The sequence below is a fragment of the Crocuta crocuta genome, unplaced genomic scaffold (assembly GCF_008692635.1).
Source record: "Crocuta crocuta isolate KB4526 unplaced genomic scaffold, BGI_CrCroc_1.0 scaffold121, whole genome shotgun sequence".
Classification (NCBI taxonomy): Eukaryota; Metazoa; Chordata; class Mammalia; order Carnivora; family Hyaenidae; genus Crocuta; species Crocuta crocuta.
Genome location: NW_027528608.1, coordinates 926600 through 946844, shown reverse-complemented (window position 1 = coordinate 946844; position 20245 = coordinate 926600). Strand labels below are relative to the sequence as shown.

General features: G+C 33.9%; 1 protein-coding gene across 2 annotated transcripts in view; it reads right to left on the bottom strand.

Annotated features, from left to right (window-relative positions):
* Window positions 1-4945: 4945 nt before the first annotated feature.
* Window positions 4946-20245, bottom strand: part of URI1 (URI1 prefoldin like chaperone) — a 95220-nt gene continuing 79920 nt past the window's right edge. For both annotated transcript variants that reach the window (XM_077754624.1, XM_077754625.1), the window contains exons 6-12: window positions 20092-20183; window positions 19838-19895; window positions 17896-18064; window positions 15940-16273; window positions 13860-14002; window positions 12820-13069; window positions 4946-6696 (exon numbers count right to left, since the gene is read on the bottom strand). In XM_077754624.1, coding sequence (XP_077610750.1) covers window positions 6514-6696; window positions 12820-13069; window positions 13860-14002; window positions 15940-16273; window positions 17896-18064; window positions 19838-19895; window positions 20092-20183 — 1229 coding nt within the window. In that variant the 3' untranslated portion in view covers window positions 4946-6513. The remainder of the gene's footprint in view (window positions 6697-12819; window positions 13070-13859; window positions 14003-15939; window positions 16274-17895; window positions 18065-19837; window positions 19896-20091; window positions 20184-20245) is intronic.

The window sequence follows — 20245 nt, the reverse complement described above, 5'->3', positions numbered from 1 at the left end:
AAATATAGCAAGTACATAATTTCCAAATCAGTGGAGAGAACAGGAAAACAAAAAGCACTTAATCTGAACAGTAGTAAAGGGCGCTGTGTGGAGGCAATAAATAATCAGGGTAAATAGAATGCCCAAATAGTAGAGTAAGTCCCAATAAGAGTAATTACAATAAACTGAAACCAAACCTGACAGTTATAAAGAATTGTCAGGTTAAAAACAGTTCACAGTAACAGTATAATATTACTATTATGTGCATGTATATATACACAAAAAGACAAAACAGAAAAAATATCACAAACACACAAAAGATGAAAACTGTTATACTAGAAAAATATTTAGCTAGCTATATTAATGTGATATGAAATACAATAAGGCAAAAATATATCATTAAGGACATGGAGGGTCACTATGAGGTCACTGGATTGTGAATATACTAATTCTACACTTAAATGCACAAAATGCCTAAATTCGTATTTTAAAAATGTGTAGTTTCTCCATGAAACACTGTTACACTGATTACTTCTCTTTATACTTTTTTCTATTTTCTCTCCACGCATTCCTTCCTTTTACACATACAGCAAACAACATAGTTGAGACTCCACCTCCATTCCACCAAGTCAAAACGAACTCTCTTAATGTGTGAAGTTTAAGAAATACAGCAGGTTTCCAATTCAGGTTTTTAAAAAGGTGGCCTCATAATGTATCAGCAGTATTCAGATGTTCTAGTGACCACATATTTCCTTACTAGCCACTTGCTCTTGTGTAAAAGGAAAAGGCAGACCATTTAAATGTCAAAAATATGTGTTAAAAGTATTGATTATTCCACCACTTTAATAGCCATGTGACTTAAAATGTTGCTTAATCTGAGCTGGTTTCCTCATCTCTAAAACAGAGGGGATTTAAAAACAAAACAAAAAAAACCAGTACCTACTTTACAGGGCTGCTGTGAGCATTAAATGAAACAGTCCATAGAAAATGCTTGCCACAGAGTAAGTGCTCAAAAATATTACATAGTTCCTTACAAATCCATCAATTAAGAGAACTACAAAAACTCCTTCATATCCTAATGATCTTCCTATTTAGATGCAATGTAAAATGTAAAAACTTGACAATATTGACCAAAAGATTAAACATATAAACCATAAATATCTGCTGTAGTTGAAGAATTCATTCAACAGGTATTCAATTGGAAGTCTATACGCTACTCACCAAAAGAATACACAGATAGAGGTTAGTATCCTTGAAAAGTTGTTCCTTCAAAGAGAAAAATAAATCTAATACAATGAGGTATCTGTACTTCTAAAATTTGGAAATATTCCAGGGACGCTTGGGTGGCTTAGTCAAGTTGAGTGTCCGACTCTTGACTTCGGCTCAGTTCATGGTCCCAGGGTCGTGGAATTGAGCCCTGCCTCGGGCTCCTTGCTGAGCATGGAGCCTACTTAAGACTCTCTCTTTCTCTCTCTCTCTGCCCCTCTCCCCTGCACACACTCTAAAATAAAAACATTTTTTAAATAAAAAAATTTTTTTGGAAATATTCCAATGAATGGAAAGCTCTTAGAAATCACATGCATGGGGCACCTGGGTGGCTTAGTCGGTTAAGCGTCCGACTTTCGCTTAGGTCATGATCTCACGGTTCGTGGGTTCGAGCCCCGCGTCGGGCTCTGTGCTGACTGCCAGCTCAGAGCCTGGAGCCTATTTCAGAGTCTGTATCTCCCTCTCTCTCTGACCCTCCCCTGCTCACGCTCTCTCTCTCTCTCCTAGGAATAAATATTAAAAAAAAAAAAAAAAAAAATCACATGCATGACCAATTTTCCCCCCAAAAGTAAAATAAATATATAAAATGAACATGATCACTATAAATACTTAATATTTCTTAATGATTCTGAAGTCCCTTTAGGATACTAGTGTCCCAGGGTTATTATCAAAGAATCATCAATGAAATGTAGATATCCAAACATACATGTTAAAAACCATGTCCTTAATATGAGAACAAATACATTCAAAAACAGTTTATACTGTTTAAAAGAAGTCATTGAGTAATGACACAGATGGCCTATCAATCCTACTTCTAGGAATCTACCTTGAAGATACACCTTCAATGGTACAAAGATACACATACACTGAAGTTACTCACTGCAAAATTATTTGTAGTTGCAAAATAACAGAAATAATGCCCATACAAAGTGCTGAATAAATCATGTTACAGCTACCTAAGAGAATGTAAAATGTTAAAAAAAAAAAAAAGTCTCTATAAACTGACATATAGTGATTACCAGAGCATACTATTAACTTAGAGGGAAAAAAGTGCAATGGAGAAGTTACATCTGTCATCCTCATGCCAGAAAGAAAGAAATAAGAAAATACACATGTATCTATTTGTGCTGAATACAAAAAAATGAGATAAGAAAATAAAGAGACTGGATGTACAGTGGGTAGGAGGGGAAGTGACAGCAAGAAGTTGGGAATGGAAATGGTATCTGGAAGGAAGGTTTGACACCTCTCCATGTTTACCTTTTTACACAGTTGTGACTGTGAGAATCCCATTAAAGTTCACATACCCCTCATATACCACCAAATTAAACCATTAACACCAACAAGGATGTGGAGAACCCAAAATGGAACACAAGTAGTAACAAATGAACCTACTATTTGTAATATTCATATCACAAATGGATAGCAATCACAGAGAAGGGGGTGAGCAAGGAAAAAAAATCAGTAATTTTGGAGAAGTTTCTTGACTAATAACTTAGCTAAAGAAAAAAAGTAACAAATATATTTAATGTATTTCTCCTGGGAATAAGAATTAGCACTCTGAAACTACTTTTATGTGTATAATTTTTAAAATTTATTTTGAGAGAGACAGAGAGAACATGCACGTGCACACACGTCTGTGGCGGGGAGGAGAGAAGGGCAAAGAGAAAGGGAGAGAGGATGAATGGGGGGCGCCTGGGTGGCTAAGTCGGTTAAGCATCTGAATAGATTTCAGCTCAGGTCATGATCTCACAGTTCATGGGATCGAGCCCCACATTGGGCTCTGCACTCTAATAGTGAGGACACTGCTTGAGATTCTCTGCCTCTCTCTGCCCATCCATCCCCCATGCGTGTACCCATGTGCTCTCTCTCAAAATAAATAAACTTCAAAAATTTTCTAAAAACTAAATAATAAATAGGCAAATACATTGTAGATAATAAAAGGCAAGTTTCTCACTGCTGGGAGAAAGAAGTCATGAATAAGGAAAAACTAGAACAAATCCTGGGGTGTTAGAATCCAAGTGTCAGTATAAACTTGTATGTTTTTTAACAGACAAATATATAAATGTAAACACACGCAGTGGTTAGTATACACATAACTTCCTAGCTCTAACTACTGAGGAAGGGTTTCTAGCAATGACACCACAATGGCAATACACACACCCACATGAGAAATGGTGGTTTTTAAACACCTTTCTCCCAATAAAAGGAATAAGGGCTCCCCGGAGAAGTGGCTGATGATCTTAAGGCTGGAACAGGAAAAATACAAGATAAACCTGTAATATTTTGTGGAGTTAAAAGTATTCAAACAGAAATATGGAAATTTCTTGAAAGAACTCAAGTACCAATTCAAAGAAGTTCCTAATGGTCAAATGGAGAACAACATGAGCAAACAAAACAATGATAACTAGGTCTTAAACCATAGAATAAAATATCCAAGTTCATACTGATATAATTAATAAACCATGGGGGTGGGGGGAGAATGGCACATCTTTTCATTACAAAAGAATTCTAAGAAATAAATGTAAAAAAAAAAAAGTACCCAGACACCTTGATGTTAATTAAGCTAATCAATCTTTATAGAAGCATTAAAATGGCTTCAGAGGAGCCCCTCTACTACATTAAATTGGGGAGGGAGGGAGGAAGGAAGGAAGGAAGGGAAGGAATGAAGGGAGGAGGGGAAGGAGGGAGAGAGGGAGGGAGGAGCAAGCAGCCAGTGAGGGAGGGAGGGAGGGAGGGAGGGCAAAACAAAATAACCATTAGGCAAACACCACAGTAATAACTTTTGCAGACAAGATCTACCAATGAGTGTAAAAAACTAATCTCAAAATATCTCCTCAAAGGTGTTTATTAACTACAAAGGAAAAGACAGTAACTTTATAGTGGAGAAACCTAGCAGAAATCAACCTAACCAAGTGATCAAGGTTAACATAACAAATTTTGGACCTTTTGAAATGACACAATGACACAATGAAATGTACCTCTTGATATGATGCATTTCTGTGTTATTTTTGCCAAAAATGCAAAACTTCATTCTAATTCTGTGAGTACATCAAACTCATACTGAGGATCATTCTACAAAATACCTGACCAGTACTCTTCCAATACTTCAAAGTCATAAAAAAACAACCAACTGTCAGACTGGAGGAGACAAAGGAGCAGTAATAAACAAATGCAAGATGGGATCCTAGATAGAGTCCTGGAACAGAAAAAGAACACCGAGTGAAAAAGTTGGTGAAATTCAACTAAGATATGTAGATTAGTCAATGGCATTGCACCAACATAAATTCTGTGGTTTTAATAAGTGTATTGCGATTATACATTATAATTTAGCAGAAGCTGAATGAAGAGGTATATAGAAACTGTACTACTTTTGCAATTCTTCTGTAAGTCTAAAATTATTTCAAAATTAAAAAAAAAAACTCTGCTACTGTTTTATAATGGTTTAAAAGAGAACAGTTATGACCAGCTTCATTTTAACCCACTGAAACGTGAATTTAACATGAATAATAAAGCAATGCTAAGTTACAGCTGAAACTTTGTTGTAAGATTGAGGCTATGAAATGGGGCTACACCACTTCATTTGGTCTTAAGCAAAACAGAAGAAAATGTTATCACTTTTTCTTTGCTACTACTACCATCTTGGTCTATGAGGAAACATCTTATTTGCAAGAAGTAACATAATACATAAACAACAACAGGCTCAAATTATGAAAAACTATTTAATGACAGTACTCTTGAAATTACATGTCTGTAAAGAATATCACAATAGTCCCACAACAAAGTTTGTTTCTGGGGGAAAGATCTAGCACAGCTCACTTGAATAGCATTTCATTTGGGAGTCAGGGGCTCCTCTGAGTGTGTGTGATGGTATTCTTGGTTTGGTTTGGTTTTTTTGTGGGGGATGGGCTGAGAGAAAAAGTTTTAACTAAAAATATATGCACAGTTGATTAAAATATACTAAAGAACAAATCTTCTACATTTTTAGGCTATCTTTCAAAATCAGTCCTCTGTTCTGAATTATCCATTAACTTGTGGAGATTCAGGCTCACCCCCTTATTATTAAAATACATATTCATAAAACTTTTACAGTTGTGCTGTTCTAGTTACAAATAGCTTCTACTTTTCTAGGACATAATTTCACTTTGTTTAAGCAAGAATTCATTAAAGAAGCTATAAATAACCTTTAAATATTTAGCCATGAATAGAGGGTGGACTGGCATTGATGGCTTATTTTAGTACTAATGCAGAATGCTTTTTAAAAGCTACATTTCAGCATGCATCAAGCTAATGGTTAACACTTACAGTATAATTTTCAATGTTAGAATAAATTTCTCTTTATTTTAAGGATTTTTGCTAATAGTCAATATGTTATTTCTATTATTTACTAGTAAGAAAGTAGCCCTGGAGAATGACAATGGTGGAAAACTTAAAATTAAAATTTATTTAAAAAACTGTTTTTTTAGCATCTACACAACCTCTCCTTCTCTCCCAAAATATAATGCCAGTTAGAAGTGAACACATTAAGGGAGAAGAATTGCCTATGGAACTGTAAGAATTCAAGGATCCACTGTGTGGGTAGCATACATATGAATCAAAGACATTTATTTCTATAATTCAACTCTGAATCATAAAGCTCACAACATTTTAGAGACCAAGTTTCATAAAATTTTTGCTTGAAAAAAAAATGTTTTACAAAATACCATTCTTCCAATCAAAGAAACTTTCCCAAAGGGTACATATAGCTTTCTGCCTCAGAGATGAGAGAATGACAGTTAAAGGGGAGAGGTTTCTTAAATAGCCACCTAGCTGCAAAACCTACAAGAAGTAGATTTTTTTAAAGTGCCTTTAAAATTCTAAAGTAAGGAATATAATTGTTGAATCTATTTGAAATTTTAAAAGTTTCCTTAAAATGGTCCATATGGTATGCACAACTTCACAGCTGGTACAAAACTGCCTGTATTTAGTTCAAAACACAAAAACAATACATATGAACAGTATTCTTTGAAAAATAATTCCAAATACTGCCACCGCATCATAAGAAAACTTAGACAATAGTATTGACAGTATTCAGAGAATTAACAAAACAAGCTGAATATTAAGGTATTCATTTACTTTCTTTTTAATACCACTGATAACAGTAAGAGAACTTGCTGCCAAATGCATTCAGGATGCCTTATTTCAACTACACGTAACATATTTTGCTATACAGATTCTAAAGAAAAGCAAAACTAGGTTCTAGAATGTAAACTCCCATTGCCTAGGCAGGCCCTAATTTTTCTGCTGCAATCTGGCAGCTTTGAACTTTGAAACCCTCTTGGTAGTTTCTTCCAATATTTCTGACAAAACTTCTTTTCGTTCTGGAATGGTGGGTAGCACTGGATGAACCATGGTTGGGTGTGGTGTTAAGGAAGGCGATAGAAATTCTTTTTCTATTACAGTTCCAGAAAAAGCCTAGAAGACAAAAGTCAGATTACAGTAATAAAATGGAAATAAGATGCCCACAAAATCTTTATCCTCTGTTTGCCATTAAAGAAAGACATTTTCTTTCATTAAAAGTAAATTCTTAAGATTCTTAGGTAAATACACAAAAGTATAATATCAAAATACAAACTGTTTAGAGAAATCAACTACCATTAAAATGTATCTTAATTACACCACCAAATAGAAGTAGATTTTTACAAGATAAATGTAAGAAACCAAAATGCAAAATGAACCATTTTTATCTGGGATTAAACAAAAATAGGTACATAAAGGGTCCTCAATTTTCATACATTCACGTCCAGATTATGATGTGAAGACTAATGTATGAAACTAAAAAATGCTATCAGGATACCAAACATGAGCTGACAAACGAGCGATCCTATGGAGGCTATGCTGCCTGCTAGCCAATAGCTCACTTTCCACAGCAGTAACATCTCTTAGGTGGTGTTCATGTATGCACTTACTTAAGTATTTTATTGCATCTTGCCTCAATTTTATTTAAGAGGTCAGTGTAAACTGAAAAATTAAGTGCTGATACTAACAGAGACAGCATTGGTCTCAAAATTTACTATAATTAATCCAATGATGAAAATCAGATGTTCCACAAAAAAATGATTCTTTAATTTCAACTGGATATTTGCTAGATGTAATCTCATCAAATGGAACAAAAGTAATGTATACAAAATGCTGGAAATATAATCAAAGATACATCTTCATATATCTTTTTACATAAAGATCTATAAAAACCAAGGATTTGTTAACAATTTTATTTTTAAGGTTTCTTTTATTTGGATCCTCTGCCTTTCATCTTCTAAAAATTCATTACATACAAAGCAAAATTTGACATGTAGACTTTCAGGTGTATTTTGCTTCCTTTTGTCTACCAAGAGTACAAACTGAGTTAAGACAGGGCATCACCTGAAGAGGTTAAAAAGCCATCCCCTCCACCTTGCTCCACAAGAGAAACCAAACAAGAATGCCGCCACCCTCCCAAAATATTTCAAGAACCTGGATGGAATCTAAGCTCTTAAAAGAAACTTAAAGTCTACTTTCTCAAAACTCCGATTTGATCATGATGAGCACTGAGTCTTCTTATACTAAAAATGCTTTTGAAAAGAGACATTTCAGCATTTAAAGATATTGAAAAGGATATCTTTCAAAGTACTTGCCATATGCATGAACTATTTGTTTTCAAGTTAAACAAAAATTTACAGCATCTAGAATACTAACAAGTACTGTTCAATACAAAGTACAAAGCTAGTAAGAAATAAAACTAAGTTCCAGACTTGAGGTTTAGCCATCCCATGATGCACTAAGTCCTTATAAAGTAAAAGTTGGGGCACTTGGGTGGCTCAGTCAGTGAAGTGTCTGACTTTTGACATCAGCTCAGGTCATGACCTCATGGTGCTGAGATGGAACCTATACCAGACTCTGTGCTGAGTGTGGAGCCTGCTTGGGATTCTCTCTCTCCCTCTCTCTCTGCTCCTCCCCTACTCAGGTGCACTCTCTTTTTCTCAAAATAAATACACTTAAAACAAACAAATAAATAAAAAGGAGCAAAGGTCTACATCCATTACTTGTTTTTCAAACAGTACGGAAGACTGTTAAATGAGATACTTTCTGGGTCAACTGAGATCATTATATCAGGTAGAAGGGAGGCTAATTCTAATCATATATGCTCTCCTTAAATGCTGTTACTACCATTTAGTTACCATTCAGTAAAAGCAACGGAAGTTTTACATATGCTTATTTATATATAAATATACAGATTTTATATGTATTTGATGTATACACAAGTGGGTGTATCAGTCTGATACAGGTATGAGTATCCCAGTTTTCCTAAATACTTTATAAATTGAAAATGTGAAATACTCACAGAACAAAAAAATCATCTCTGGGTATAATGGAAATCCTAACATACGACTATTTCATAGATAGGAATTTTTGTTCCCCTGACACACAAGTGTGTGCAATGTGGTGAATAAGAATGTATATGTGTGCATTCACCTTTCCTGAGGGGAGAATCTACAGCTTTCATTAAATTGTAAAACAGTTCCATAACCCCCAGGAATAAATATGTCACTAGCACAGGCCAAAACACAGGACTTTAGATAATTACCTGCCATATATGTATTTTCGTTAATGAAAGCACATTAAAAAGTATAATCTGCTACCTCAACTATTATAAAATGACTATAGTCTGGGCTAGTGATAATTTGTTTAAAATAAGCTGCTAAATGATCTTCTAGTCAAAAATGTAACATATATGCAAACTAAGATACTTTAAAATTCTTATTTCACCAAAACAAAACTTTAAGATTGGTAATACTTTTCCCCAAAAAAATTTTTCTTGAATTAAGATTATAATATCTGTATTTGTATGTTTGCTAGTGACTATTAATTTTTTATAAATTATTAATTACCAAAAAAATAAGCCTAGAATTAATTAGGTTCAATGACTTTTGAGATTAAATATATGTATAAACTAAAGAAGCTATAAGATAAACAATCCTATTACCCAGTTGATTAACTTCAATAAATAACTATACAAAATAAAATAATTTAAAGATTATAAGATTAAGGATTTATAGACCGTGCCAGGGAGATACAGCAGCTGCAATTTTTTAAAAAGGAGAGGAGAGTCTCTTTTAAAGAAATAACTTTTCAACTCCAAAAATGAACCTGTGAAACCAGGAAAATGAATGATACACCCTTCTGAAACGGAGCTAACACCACTTTTTTTTTAATGTTTATTTGTGAAAGAGAGAGTTCGGAGTTGGAGGGGCCACTGGGACTGAGGATCCAAAGTGGGCTCTGCACCGACAGCAGCAAGCCCAACGCAGGGTTCAAACTCATGAACTGCAACATCACGACCTGAGCCGAAGTCAGACGCTTAACTGACGGAGCCACCCAGTCGTCCTGCTACCACCACCTTTTTAATCTCACAAAAAGTGATGAAAGATACTATACCAAATAAAGAGTTAACAATACACACACCTCAGGTGTTCCTGATAAGGGCAAAAGTTTCTTATGATGNTCTTTTTCTATTACAGTTCCAGAAAAAGCCTAGAAGACAAAAGTCAGATTACAGTAATAAAATGGAAATAAGATGCCCACAAAATCTTTATCCTCTGTTTGCCATTAAAGAAAGACATTTTCTTTCATTAAAAGTAAATTCTTAAGATTCTTAGGTAAATACACAAAAGTATAATATCAAAATACAAACTGTTTAGAGAAATCAACTACCATTAAAATGTATCTTAATTACACCACCAAATAGAAGTAGATTTTTACAAGATAAATGTAAGAAACCAAAATGCAAAATGAACCATTTTTATCTGGGATTAAACAAAAATAGGTACATAAAGGGTCCTCAATTTTCATACATTCACGTCCAGATTATGATGTGAAGACTAATGTATGAAACTAAAAAATGCTATCAGGATACCAAACATGAGCTGACAAACGAGCGATCCTATGGAGGCTATGCTGCCTGCTAGCCAATAGCTCACTTTCCACAGCAGTAACATCTCTTAGGTGGTGTTCATGTATGCACTTACTTAAGTATTTTATTGCATCTTGCCTCAATTTTATTTAAGAGGTCAGTGTAAACTGAAAAATTAAGTGCTGATACTAACAGAGACAGCATTGGTCTCAAAATTTACTATAATTAATCCAATGATGAAAATCAGATGTTCCACAAAAAAATGATTCTTTAATTTCAACTGGATATTTGCTAGATGTAATCTCATCAAATGGAACAAAAGTAATGTATACAAAATGCTGGAAATATAATCAAAGATACATCTTCATATATCTTTTTACATAAAGATCTATAAAAACCAAGGATTTGTTAACAATTTTATTTTTAAGGTTTCTTTTATTTGGATCCTCTGCCTTTCATCTTCTAAAAATTCATTACATACAAAGCAAAATTTGACATGTAGACTTTCAGGTGTATTTTGCTTCCTTTTGTCTACCAAGAGTACAAACTGAGTTAAGACAGGGCATCACCTGAAGAGGTTAAAAAGCCATCCCCTCCACCTTGCTCCACAAGAGAAACCAAACAAGAATGCCGCCACCCTCCCAAAATATTTCAAGAACCTGGATGGAATCTAAGCTCTTAAAAGAAACTTAAAGTCTACTTTCTCAAAACTCCGATTTGATCATGATGAGCACTGAGTCTTCTTATACTAAAAATGCTTTTGAAAAGAGACATTTCAGCATTTAAAGATATTGAAAAGGATATCTTTCAAAGTACTTGCCATATGCATGAACTATTTGTTTTCAAGTTAAACAAAAATTTACAGCATCTAGAATACTAACAAGTACTGTTCAATACAAAGTACAAAGCTAGTAAGAAATAAAACTAAGTTCCAGACTTGAGGTTTAGCCATCCCATGATGCACTAAGTCCTTATAAAGTAAAAGTTGGGGCACTTGGGTGGCTCAGTCAGTGAAGTGTCTGACTTTTGACATCAGCTCAGGTCATGACCTCATGGTGCTGAGATGGAACCTATACCAGACTCTGTGCTGAGTGTGGAGCCTGCTTGGGATTCTCTCTCTCCCTCTCTCTCTGCTCCTCCCCTACTCAGGTGCACTCTCTTTTTCTCAAAATAAATACACTTAAAACAAACAAATAAATAAAAAGGAGCAAAGGTCTACATCCATTACTTGTTTTTCAAACAGTACGGAAGACTGTTAAATGAGATACTTTCTGGGTCAACTGAGATCATTATATCAGGTAGAAGGGAGGCTAATTCTAATCATATATGCTCTCCTTAAATGCTGTTACTACCATTTAGTTACCATTCAGTAAAAGCAACGGAAGTTTTACATATGCTTATTTATATATAAATATACAGATTTTATATGTATTTGATGTATACACAAGTGGGTGTATCAGTCTGATACAGGTATGAGTATCCCAGTTTTCCTAAATACTTTATAAATTGAAAATGTGAAATACTCACAGAACAAAAAAATCATCTCTGGGTATAATGGAAATCCTAACATACGACTATTTCATAGATAGGAATTTTTGTTCCCCTGACACACAAGTGTGTGCAATGTGGTGAATAAGAATGTATATGTGTGCATTCACCTTTCCTGAGGGGAGAATCTACAGCTTTCATTAAATTGTAAAACAGTTCCATAACCCCCAGGAATAAATATGTCACTAGCACAGGCCAAAACACAGGACTTTAGATAATTACCTGCCATATATGTATTTTCGTTAATGAAAGCACATTAAAAAGTATAATCTGCTACCTCAACTATTATAAAATGACTATAGTCTGGGCTAGTGATAATTTGTTTAAAATAAGCTGCTAAATGATCTTCTAGTCAAAAATGTAACATATATGCAAACTAAGATACTTTAAAATTCTTATTTCACCAAAACAAAACTTTAAGATTGGTAATACTTTTCCCCAAAAAAATTTTTCTTGAATTAAGATTATAATATCTGTATTTGTATGTTTGCTAGTGACTATTAATTTTTTATAAATTATTAATTACCAAAAAAATAAGCCTAGAATTAATTAGGTTCAATGACTTTTGAGATTAAATATATGTATAAACTAAAGAAGCTATAAGATAAACAATCCTATTACCCAGTTGATTAACTTCAATAAATAACTATACAAAATAAAATAATTTAAAGATTATAAGATTAAGGATTTATAGACCGTGCCAGGGAGATACAGCAGCTGCAATTTTTTAAAAAGGAGAGGAGAGTCTCTTTTAAAGAAATAACTTTTCAACTCCAAAAATGAACCTGTGAAACCAGGAAAATGAATGATACACCCTTCTGAAACGGAGCTAACACCACTTTTTTTTTAATGTTTATTTGTGAAAGAGAGAGTTCGGAGTTGGAGGGGCCACTGGGACTGAGGATCCAAAGTGGGCTCTGCACCGACAGCAGCAAGCCCAACGCAGGGTTCAAACTCATGAACTGCAACATCACGACCTGAGCCGAAGTCAGACGCTTAACTGACGGAGCCACCCAGTCGTCCTGCTACCACCACCTTTTTAATCTCACAAAAAGTGATGAAAGATACTATACCAAATAAAGAGTTAACAATACACACACCTCAGGTGTTCCTGATAAGGGCAAAAGTTTCTTATGATGGTTTTCTTCTTGTTCCTCTTCCAAAATACTCTCACTGGTGTCACTACAAGTGGCCTCTTCACAGCTAATGCTCCTCAGAACTCCCCGTCTGTCATCAAAGTCAGCAGCACTGCTTTCACTGGTATCACTGCACACACTGTTCTCTCTGCTGCGAGACTTCAGGATGGACTTACGAGGGACATATTCTCCATTCACAACATCAACAAAGACTCTACGATGTCCAAAAATATACACACTCACTTTAGATAACTCATAATCTGAGGATGAATTTATAACGATTTAAAAAAATTTTCTAGAAATTACTGTTTTCTTCAAATTTACATCTAAATTTTTCACAATCAATAATTTTGTAGCTTTAAACGATATATTTTATATTCTTTAAAATATGATTTTTTTAAAGCCTAATAAAGAGCTTTATTTATAAGCATGTTCTGGGTGACAATAGCCTAATTTGCCAAAATTCCACATGTAATCTGGACCTACTTAGAAAATTATTTAGCAATTTTAACTATTTTACAAATATGGGTCATGAAAACAGTAGGTCTTTCCTAATGATAACATTCTCAACAAACAAGACAACAAAAAAATGGAACAGTAATACTTAACTCCTACTTTGTGGAAAGACAAACCACAGGCAAGCATCATCACAGCTCTGGCAGGAAAGCACTGTTCTAGCCAACTGGACACCCAAACTTACATTTCTAAAGTTAACCTACAATATGTTTTCACTAGATCAATTGGGAATGTTTTAATAGCACTGCCAAAGAGGGGAGAAAGGGGGAAAATCATGCAATATTCCAACTCTTTTGAACTGGGCAGCTGTGGTACCTCGGGAGCTCCTGGGAAAGCCTATGAAATACTAAGCCAAGCCAATCAGAACACCTCACCTGTCCGTAACGGACAGCCTTCTGTGTTACAGACAACCTGCTCCTGTAAATGTTCAGTTATAAAAAGAGGTGAGAGGACGGCAGATTGTCCTGCTGCCTGTGAACACCACTCACCTATAAATGTCAGCAGGAGTCCTGATAGTAGGCAGCTCCTGCGCAGAATGGCCACTGCCAGAGCTGTTCTTTCGTTTACGTTTGGCTTCTTCCTTCTTCTCACTGAATTTTAAAGTGGTATTTTTTCCAGTATTTATTCGAACCTGAAAATTTCACAGCAAAAAATTACAAACCTTTTGAGAAATTATATCAAAGTCCAAACTAAAACAAATGAACTTTACAATTAAAGAAGAAAGACAGTTTTTGACATGAAATGATGTGCACTATTAGGATTAAAAAGTCCTTACCTTAACACACTTCTACAGCATTAAATTGTATCTTCTTTAATGACCAATTCTAGTCTTTAGGGACTTCATTATTGTATAGAAAGCAAATTACATTAAAACTAAATGACATATTTATTATAAGTTTTCACATCACCCCATTCCTTTGATACGTATTTTTGGCTTAAATCATGCATTTCAAAACAAAGAACATCATTAATCAAAAGAAATATTTGGTAAGAATATACAATTTAAGTCATAAAAGCAATATGAGATAATGTTTAATTATTTGGAATTTTTTAAATACCTCTAGTTTTCAGAAACTGGACTAAAAAATAAAAACCAACCCTGTAGGATTATGTCAATCTTCTTTTCCTACTCAACACTTATATTTCACCTTCCAAATTAATGACTGCTCTTCCTCATAACATTCCTAAAAATATAATTTTTTCTTCCTGTTTCATCAACATGCAAATAAGGAAAAATTTAAAGCATGAAATAAGAATCCTAAAACAAATTTCTTTCTCTGGCTATTAGGTCAATTTTTTTGAAAGAACTCAGAAGATGCTCCCTTTAGTCTGAAGTATTAAAATATAAAAAACCATGAATTATTTCACTTCATACTAGAGGATAACTTAAGGGACTTAAGAAATATCAGATATGTTTTAAACATGTTTCATTAAATAATCATCACAGACACTTAAGACTGATACCACAGACCCTCAACTGTGATACAGGCAATCCTGCAGGGATACCGTGTGGTACAAAGACCAGTACACTGAGACCAAGGGCTTTCTGTTGTATTCCTAGCCAGCTCTATGGGCTTCTAGGCCTTAAGTTTCCTTAAGAAAGATGAACTCCCAGTTGCTCCTCAGAGCAGCACTGGGAGCAATGGAATGGATTTAAGGTAGTCTATCCTTCTAATCAGAACCAATCTATTTTGATCTATTTTAAATACTGGGATTCTATAATATGTACAAAGGGAACAAAAAGTCTTGATTCTAAAGAAAAGCTTAAAAACCCTGTATTAGAAGATCTCTACAGGGGTGCCTGGGTGGCTCAGTTGGTTAAGCATCTGACTTTGGCTCAGGTCGTGAACTCTCGATTCATGGGTTCAAGCCACACATTGGGCGCTATGCTAACAGCTCAGAGCCTGGAACCTGCTTCAGATTCTGTGTCTCCCTCTCTCTGCCCCTCCCCTGCTTGTGCTTCCTTGCTGTCTCTCTCAAAAATAAACAAGATGTCTACAGTAACCCCCAACTCTAAAATGCCAAAATTCTGGAGTCACGATTACCCAAGGATGTTTAGATTTACTTTATCAGAAAAGAAGCTACTTTTTACTTCCTCCTGCATTTTTCCACTTCGTTCATGATGCTTCTATCCCTGTCATGTCCACCCAGAAAGTAACAAACTGGCATAATTAAAAATGTAGCTAATGCAGTCACTTTCAACATCCTAAAAAAACCAAAATACCCACAATATAATTAACTCTAGAATTCTAAGAACACTGTCTGAATGAAGGACAGGTGGAGTTACAGTAGTTGCTACTCAAATCTGATCCCTTTCCAGACCCCAAACAATTCAAATTCCCCTGTGGCTTCAAAGAACAAAGGACCAATACAAACTATCTAGACATTAGACTTTTTTCCCTCTTTTTCTTTTTAGATAAATTGGTCAGAACAAGAGGCAAAAGATGATTTTATTGTTTGGCACTATCAACAATATTAATCACTCTAACACTCTTTTAAAGGATAGTATAGAATATATTTATATTAATTTATGTTAATATTTAAATTAAATGCAAAAAGTATACAAACCCTCTTAGGTTCGACAGTATGAGAAAAATATATTGTTGGTATAGAATGATCTCCAACCCCTAAAACGTCATGGTCATTTTCATTATCACCATCATCATCATCATCATCTTCATTTTCATTACTGTGGTAAGAATCTGAACCAATCATTGAACAGTTCAATTGACTATTCACTTGACCATTGAACAGTTCTGAATGTGTAACATCTTTATAACAACTGCTGGAATGAACAGAGTCTTTTACTTGGTGCATCACATGCACATTTATGTTCTGATCTTCCTTTTCTTCTTCAGAAGATGTTGTATCTTCTCCATTTGCAATCATAGTATCAGGCTTACTAATAAGAAAGAAAGAAAATTAAGATCAAACAAACATCAAAATTCTATATACTCTAATTTTCAGTTCATTTCAATGAGTAAAAAATTAAGATTTTGAATAAGATATATTTTTAACTAGAATTCTAAGTTTATAAGAATGTTTTGAAATAGGGGTGGCCTGGGTGGCTCAGTCGGTTAAGCATCCGTCCGACTTCAGCTCAGGTCATGATCTCACGGTTCGTGGGTTCAAGCCCCGTGTCAGGCTCTGTGCTGACAGCTAGCTCATAGCCTGGAGCCTGTCTAAGGATTCTGTGTGTGTCTCTCTCTCTGACCCTCCCCTGCTCATGCTGTCTCTATCTCTCTCTCAAAAATAAATAAAACATTAAGAAAAAAAAGAATGCTTTGAAATAACAATAACAAAAAAACCCTATGCTAATTCTGTATGTTACAGTGAAACATTAAGTAGAATATAAATGATTTTTTTATCTTTGCAAGGACACTGGCCTCATACACAGTAAACATGATATAATACAATCAAGAAATTTGTAAGAAATTCACTGAGAATATATTTCTCTATTTAAAGGCCAGAAATTAAAGCCCCAAAACATTAACACATTCTTATTTTCTACTTCTATATTTGGAATACTTTAAGGCATGTATTATTATAATTTTTATAATGAAGGATTTATATGTATGCACATGAATATAATTATGTTTATACACACATGTACATTTTTCATGCTTCATTTTTACAAAGAATTTGAAGACCTTACAAAAATAACATATCAAAAATGCAATAGAACTGAAATAATGTCATGCAAAAATAGAGAATCATGACCAAGAAAAACACAAGATTCAAGACTGATCTAAAAAAAAAAAATGGAATACTATTAGTTAATCAAAAAGACCTAAGAATTTGTAGTTAAAACAATAGAAAAAATATACATACATCCTTTGTGCTTCATGTCCTATTTTCCACAGAAACTAATTACTGCATATGGTAGATCATTTAAGCAAAATATAGGAACTTCTGTAGTAACAGATTTCATTGAGTATTTTGACAATTCCAAGTGAGTGCTAATGTGTATTTCAAACAACAGCGTCGAAAAGTTTTTCATATATAAAACTACCTGACCAAATTAAGAACTGCCTACTCAATACAAAGTTTACAAAGGAAAGCAAGGATAAACATTTTGCAGTAACAAATCCAGAGCAAATTTTTCTTTTTAACAAGTCATTTAGCTATACAGCATTATCCTGACTACAGTATAAAAATACTTCATTTAAATTATAATATTTAAAACACCCATAATTATTATGTCAACTACCTGATCTACCTTAGTACTTCATTATATAAGACATGGCTGAATCTTGTTATTAAAAACATAAGAATACTGATTTTAAGTATTTCTGTACCCACACATATGCATGGGCATGTGCATGAATTCACAAGTCCTAAAAGAAAATATTCTAGAGAATTAATATATATTTTCAAGTGGGAGGATTATTGATATTTTAATATATTACACTTTTCTGTATTTTTTTCAATGAGCATGTGTTGTTTCATTAATGAGGAAAGAAATTAATGAGGAAATGTGTTGAGAAACAAATTCTCTTGGAAAGATAATTTGTCATTAGGTACCTATCAAGTTCACCCAGCAATTCTTCTTGTCTCTCTAGTTCTTCAAGTCGAGCCCACAGTTCCTTATCAGCAAGCAAATCCTTGGATTTTATATCATTTGCAAAATCCGCTTCAAAAATATCTGAAGTTTTTGGTTTGGAGTGAGGTTTATGAGCAATTCGGTGTTTTGCTATTTTTTTTTTAAAAAAAGGANGGGGGGAAGGAGTACAACGCATGGTTTTTAAGGCAAGCAAGAAAACTCCAAGGATGCACCTCTCTCATAATCTTGCTACTCAAAGTGTGTTCCAAGGACCGGCAACACTGATATCCCTGCAGAACATTTCATACATATAGACTCTCAGGTCAGGGCCACCCCAGATCTGCTAAATCACAATATGTGTTTTAACAAGAGCCCAGGAGGATTCATATGCACATTTAAAGACTATGAAGAACTACTGAGAGCTTCAAAAATGCATTAGCAGAAATGGTCACAATGTACCCTAGTTATAACACAAAATTCAATACAAATAATACACATCTTCCATCCTTACTCAAGAGAATTTAGTCACTAAAGTAACACATCAAAGCCTTGTCACAGGATACTTTCAACTCTAAGGCACTGCCAGGCATGAATACCCTAGGACGACTCTATGGAAGCTAATCCCTGGAAAGTTGGACTATAATTTTGTATATGAACTTTTCTACTTTTTAAATTGCTTTATCTTGTTTGTAATCCTCATGTGAGGATAGGAGATAAAGAAAAGCTAAACTCAAATCCATTTGCTTTTCATCTGAAAAAAATGGACTTTTTTATAAAGCAAATTATAGCTTTGAAGAAGGCAATGGGAAGAAGTCTAAACTGCTGTTATGAGATACAGTTAACAATGACCTCCATCATACACTGAAATGTACAACACTGCTTCCTAAATCTAAAAATATCGTAATTATGATTCATAGCCTATTATTCTCCATAACTCTTATTGATAAAACAGTATTAACAAGTTTCACATGAATTTCAGACATATAAAATACAAAAATCTTTCACTGGTCACCACAAACAAAAATTATAACTTGTCTTTCTGTTCTTTAATTTTAATGATTGTCTCTCTTATTTCACCTTCTGAAGCCACTTGCTATTAATTTTAATGCCATATTAGTAGAGATAGTCTAGCTAGAATATGGCTCCTAAAATTGTCTCTATTTCAACCAACAAGTTACCTTCAGAGTTAATTACTAAAATATGAACTTTAAAAAAATCAAAATAACTGTTTTAAAAGTAATAGTTTTCTACAGTAGCAAATTATAAACCATTTCTGTAATACTTTTGAAATTTCCACTACTGGAACACTTACAACTGACAGGGGAACCACTGCCTTTCCAGAAGTAAAACCAAACACAAAACCCAGCCCTCGCAAGAGAAGGCTAAGAGGTGAGCCTGGGACACAACCTGAGTACAGGAGGCCTCTGCAGGCAACATAAAACAAATGGCTGGAATACGCTTAGATTATATTCAGTCTTTCTTCTAAAAACAACACCTAAAGCTACAGTTTTAAAAGAAGAAAAACTAGCAAAAGATATATTATGACTCCACCAAGGTCAATGATCAAATTAGGAGCAGATCCATCTACAGAATACACGTCTTCTGAATGTGAGAGGTTTGGATCGTTAAGAACTTTGAAGAAAGCCATGTCATCTCACTACTTAAGTACATCAGTCAGGAATCAAGTTTTTCACAAAAAGTACCTATCTACTAATGCTTATATTTCAAAATATATTAAATATATAACCATTTTATGTCAAAGTTATAAAAACTATAAAAATTAGTGATTAAATGAAACAAATGTTCATATCTCAGGAATTTAAAAGTGTCATATAACCCTAATATCTCACAGAAGACTCCCTGAATATCAATACATATGGCAAATATTTAAATAACTAGACATAAAACAATCTTATTGCTTACCTTTAAATTCAAAGTCACTTTTAATTTCTTCTCTTATATCAACAATATCACCTGCAGCCTAATTTTTTAAACAAAAAAAGCACATTAACAACTTGAATCTTCAATATATCAAAATTATTATAAATGCAATCATACAACCTAGAAAAATGTCTGAAAGCATTTGAGACTTCAAGTAATTTGTTCCTTGGCTACAAGATTTTTTCCAACATAAAAACTGCTCTTAAAAAACTAGAAGATTGAAAACAAATACTCACATCACTCATTTTCTGCAAATCTTCCGTGAATTCAACTCTGGATTCAAAATTTTTCATCACTTTTTTTAAATCATCTATTGTTTTTCTTACATCTGAAATTACAAACACAACTATTATGTAAAATGTGGCATATATAAGACCTAAAGTGTCATTT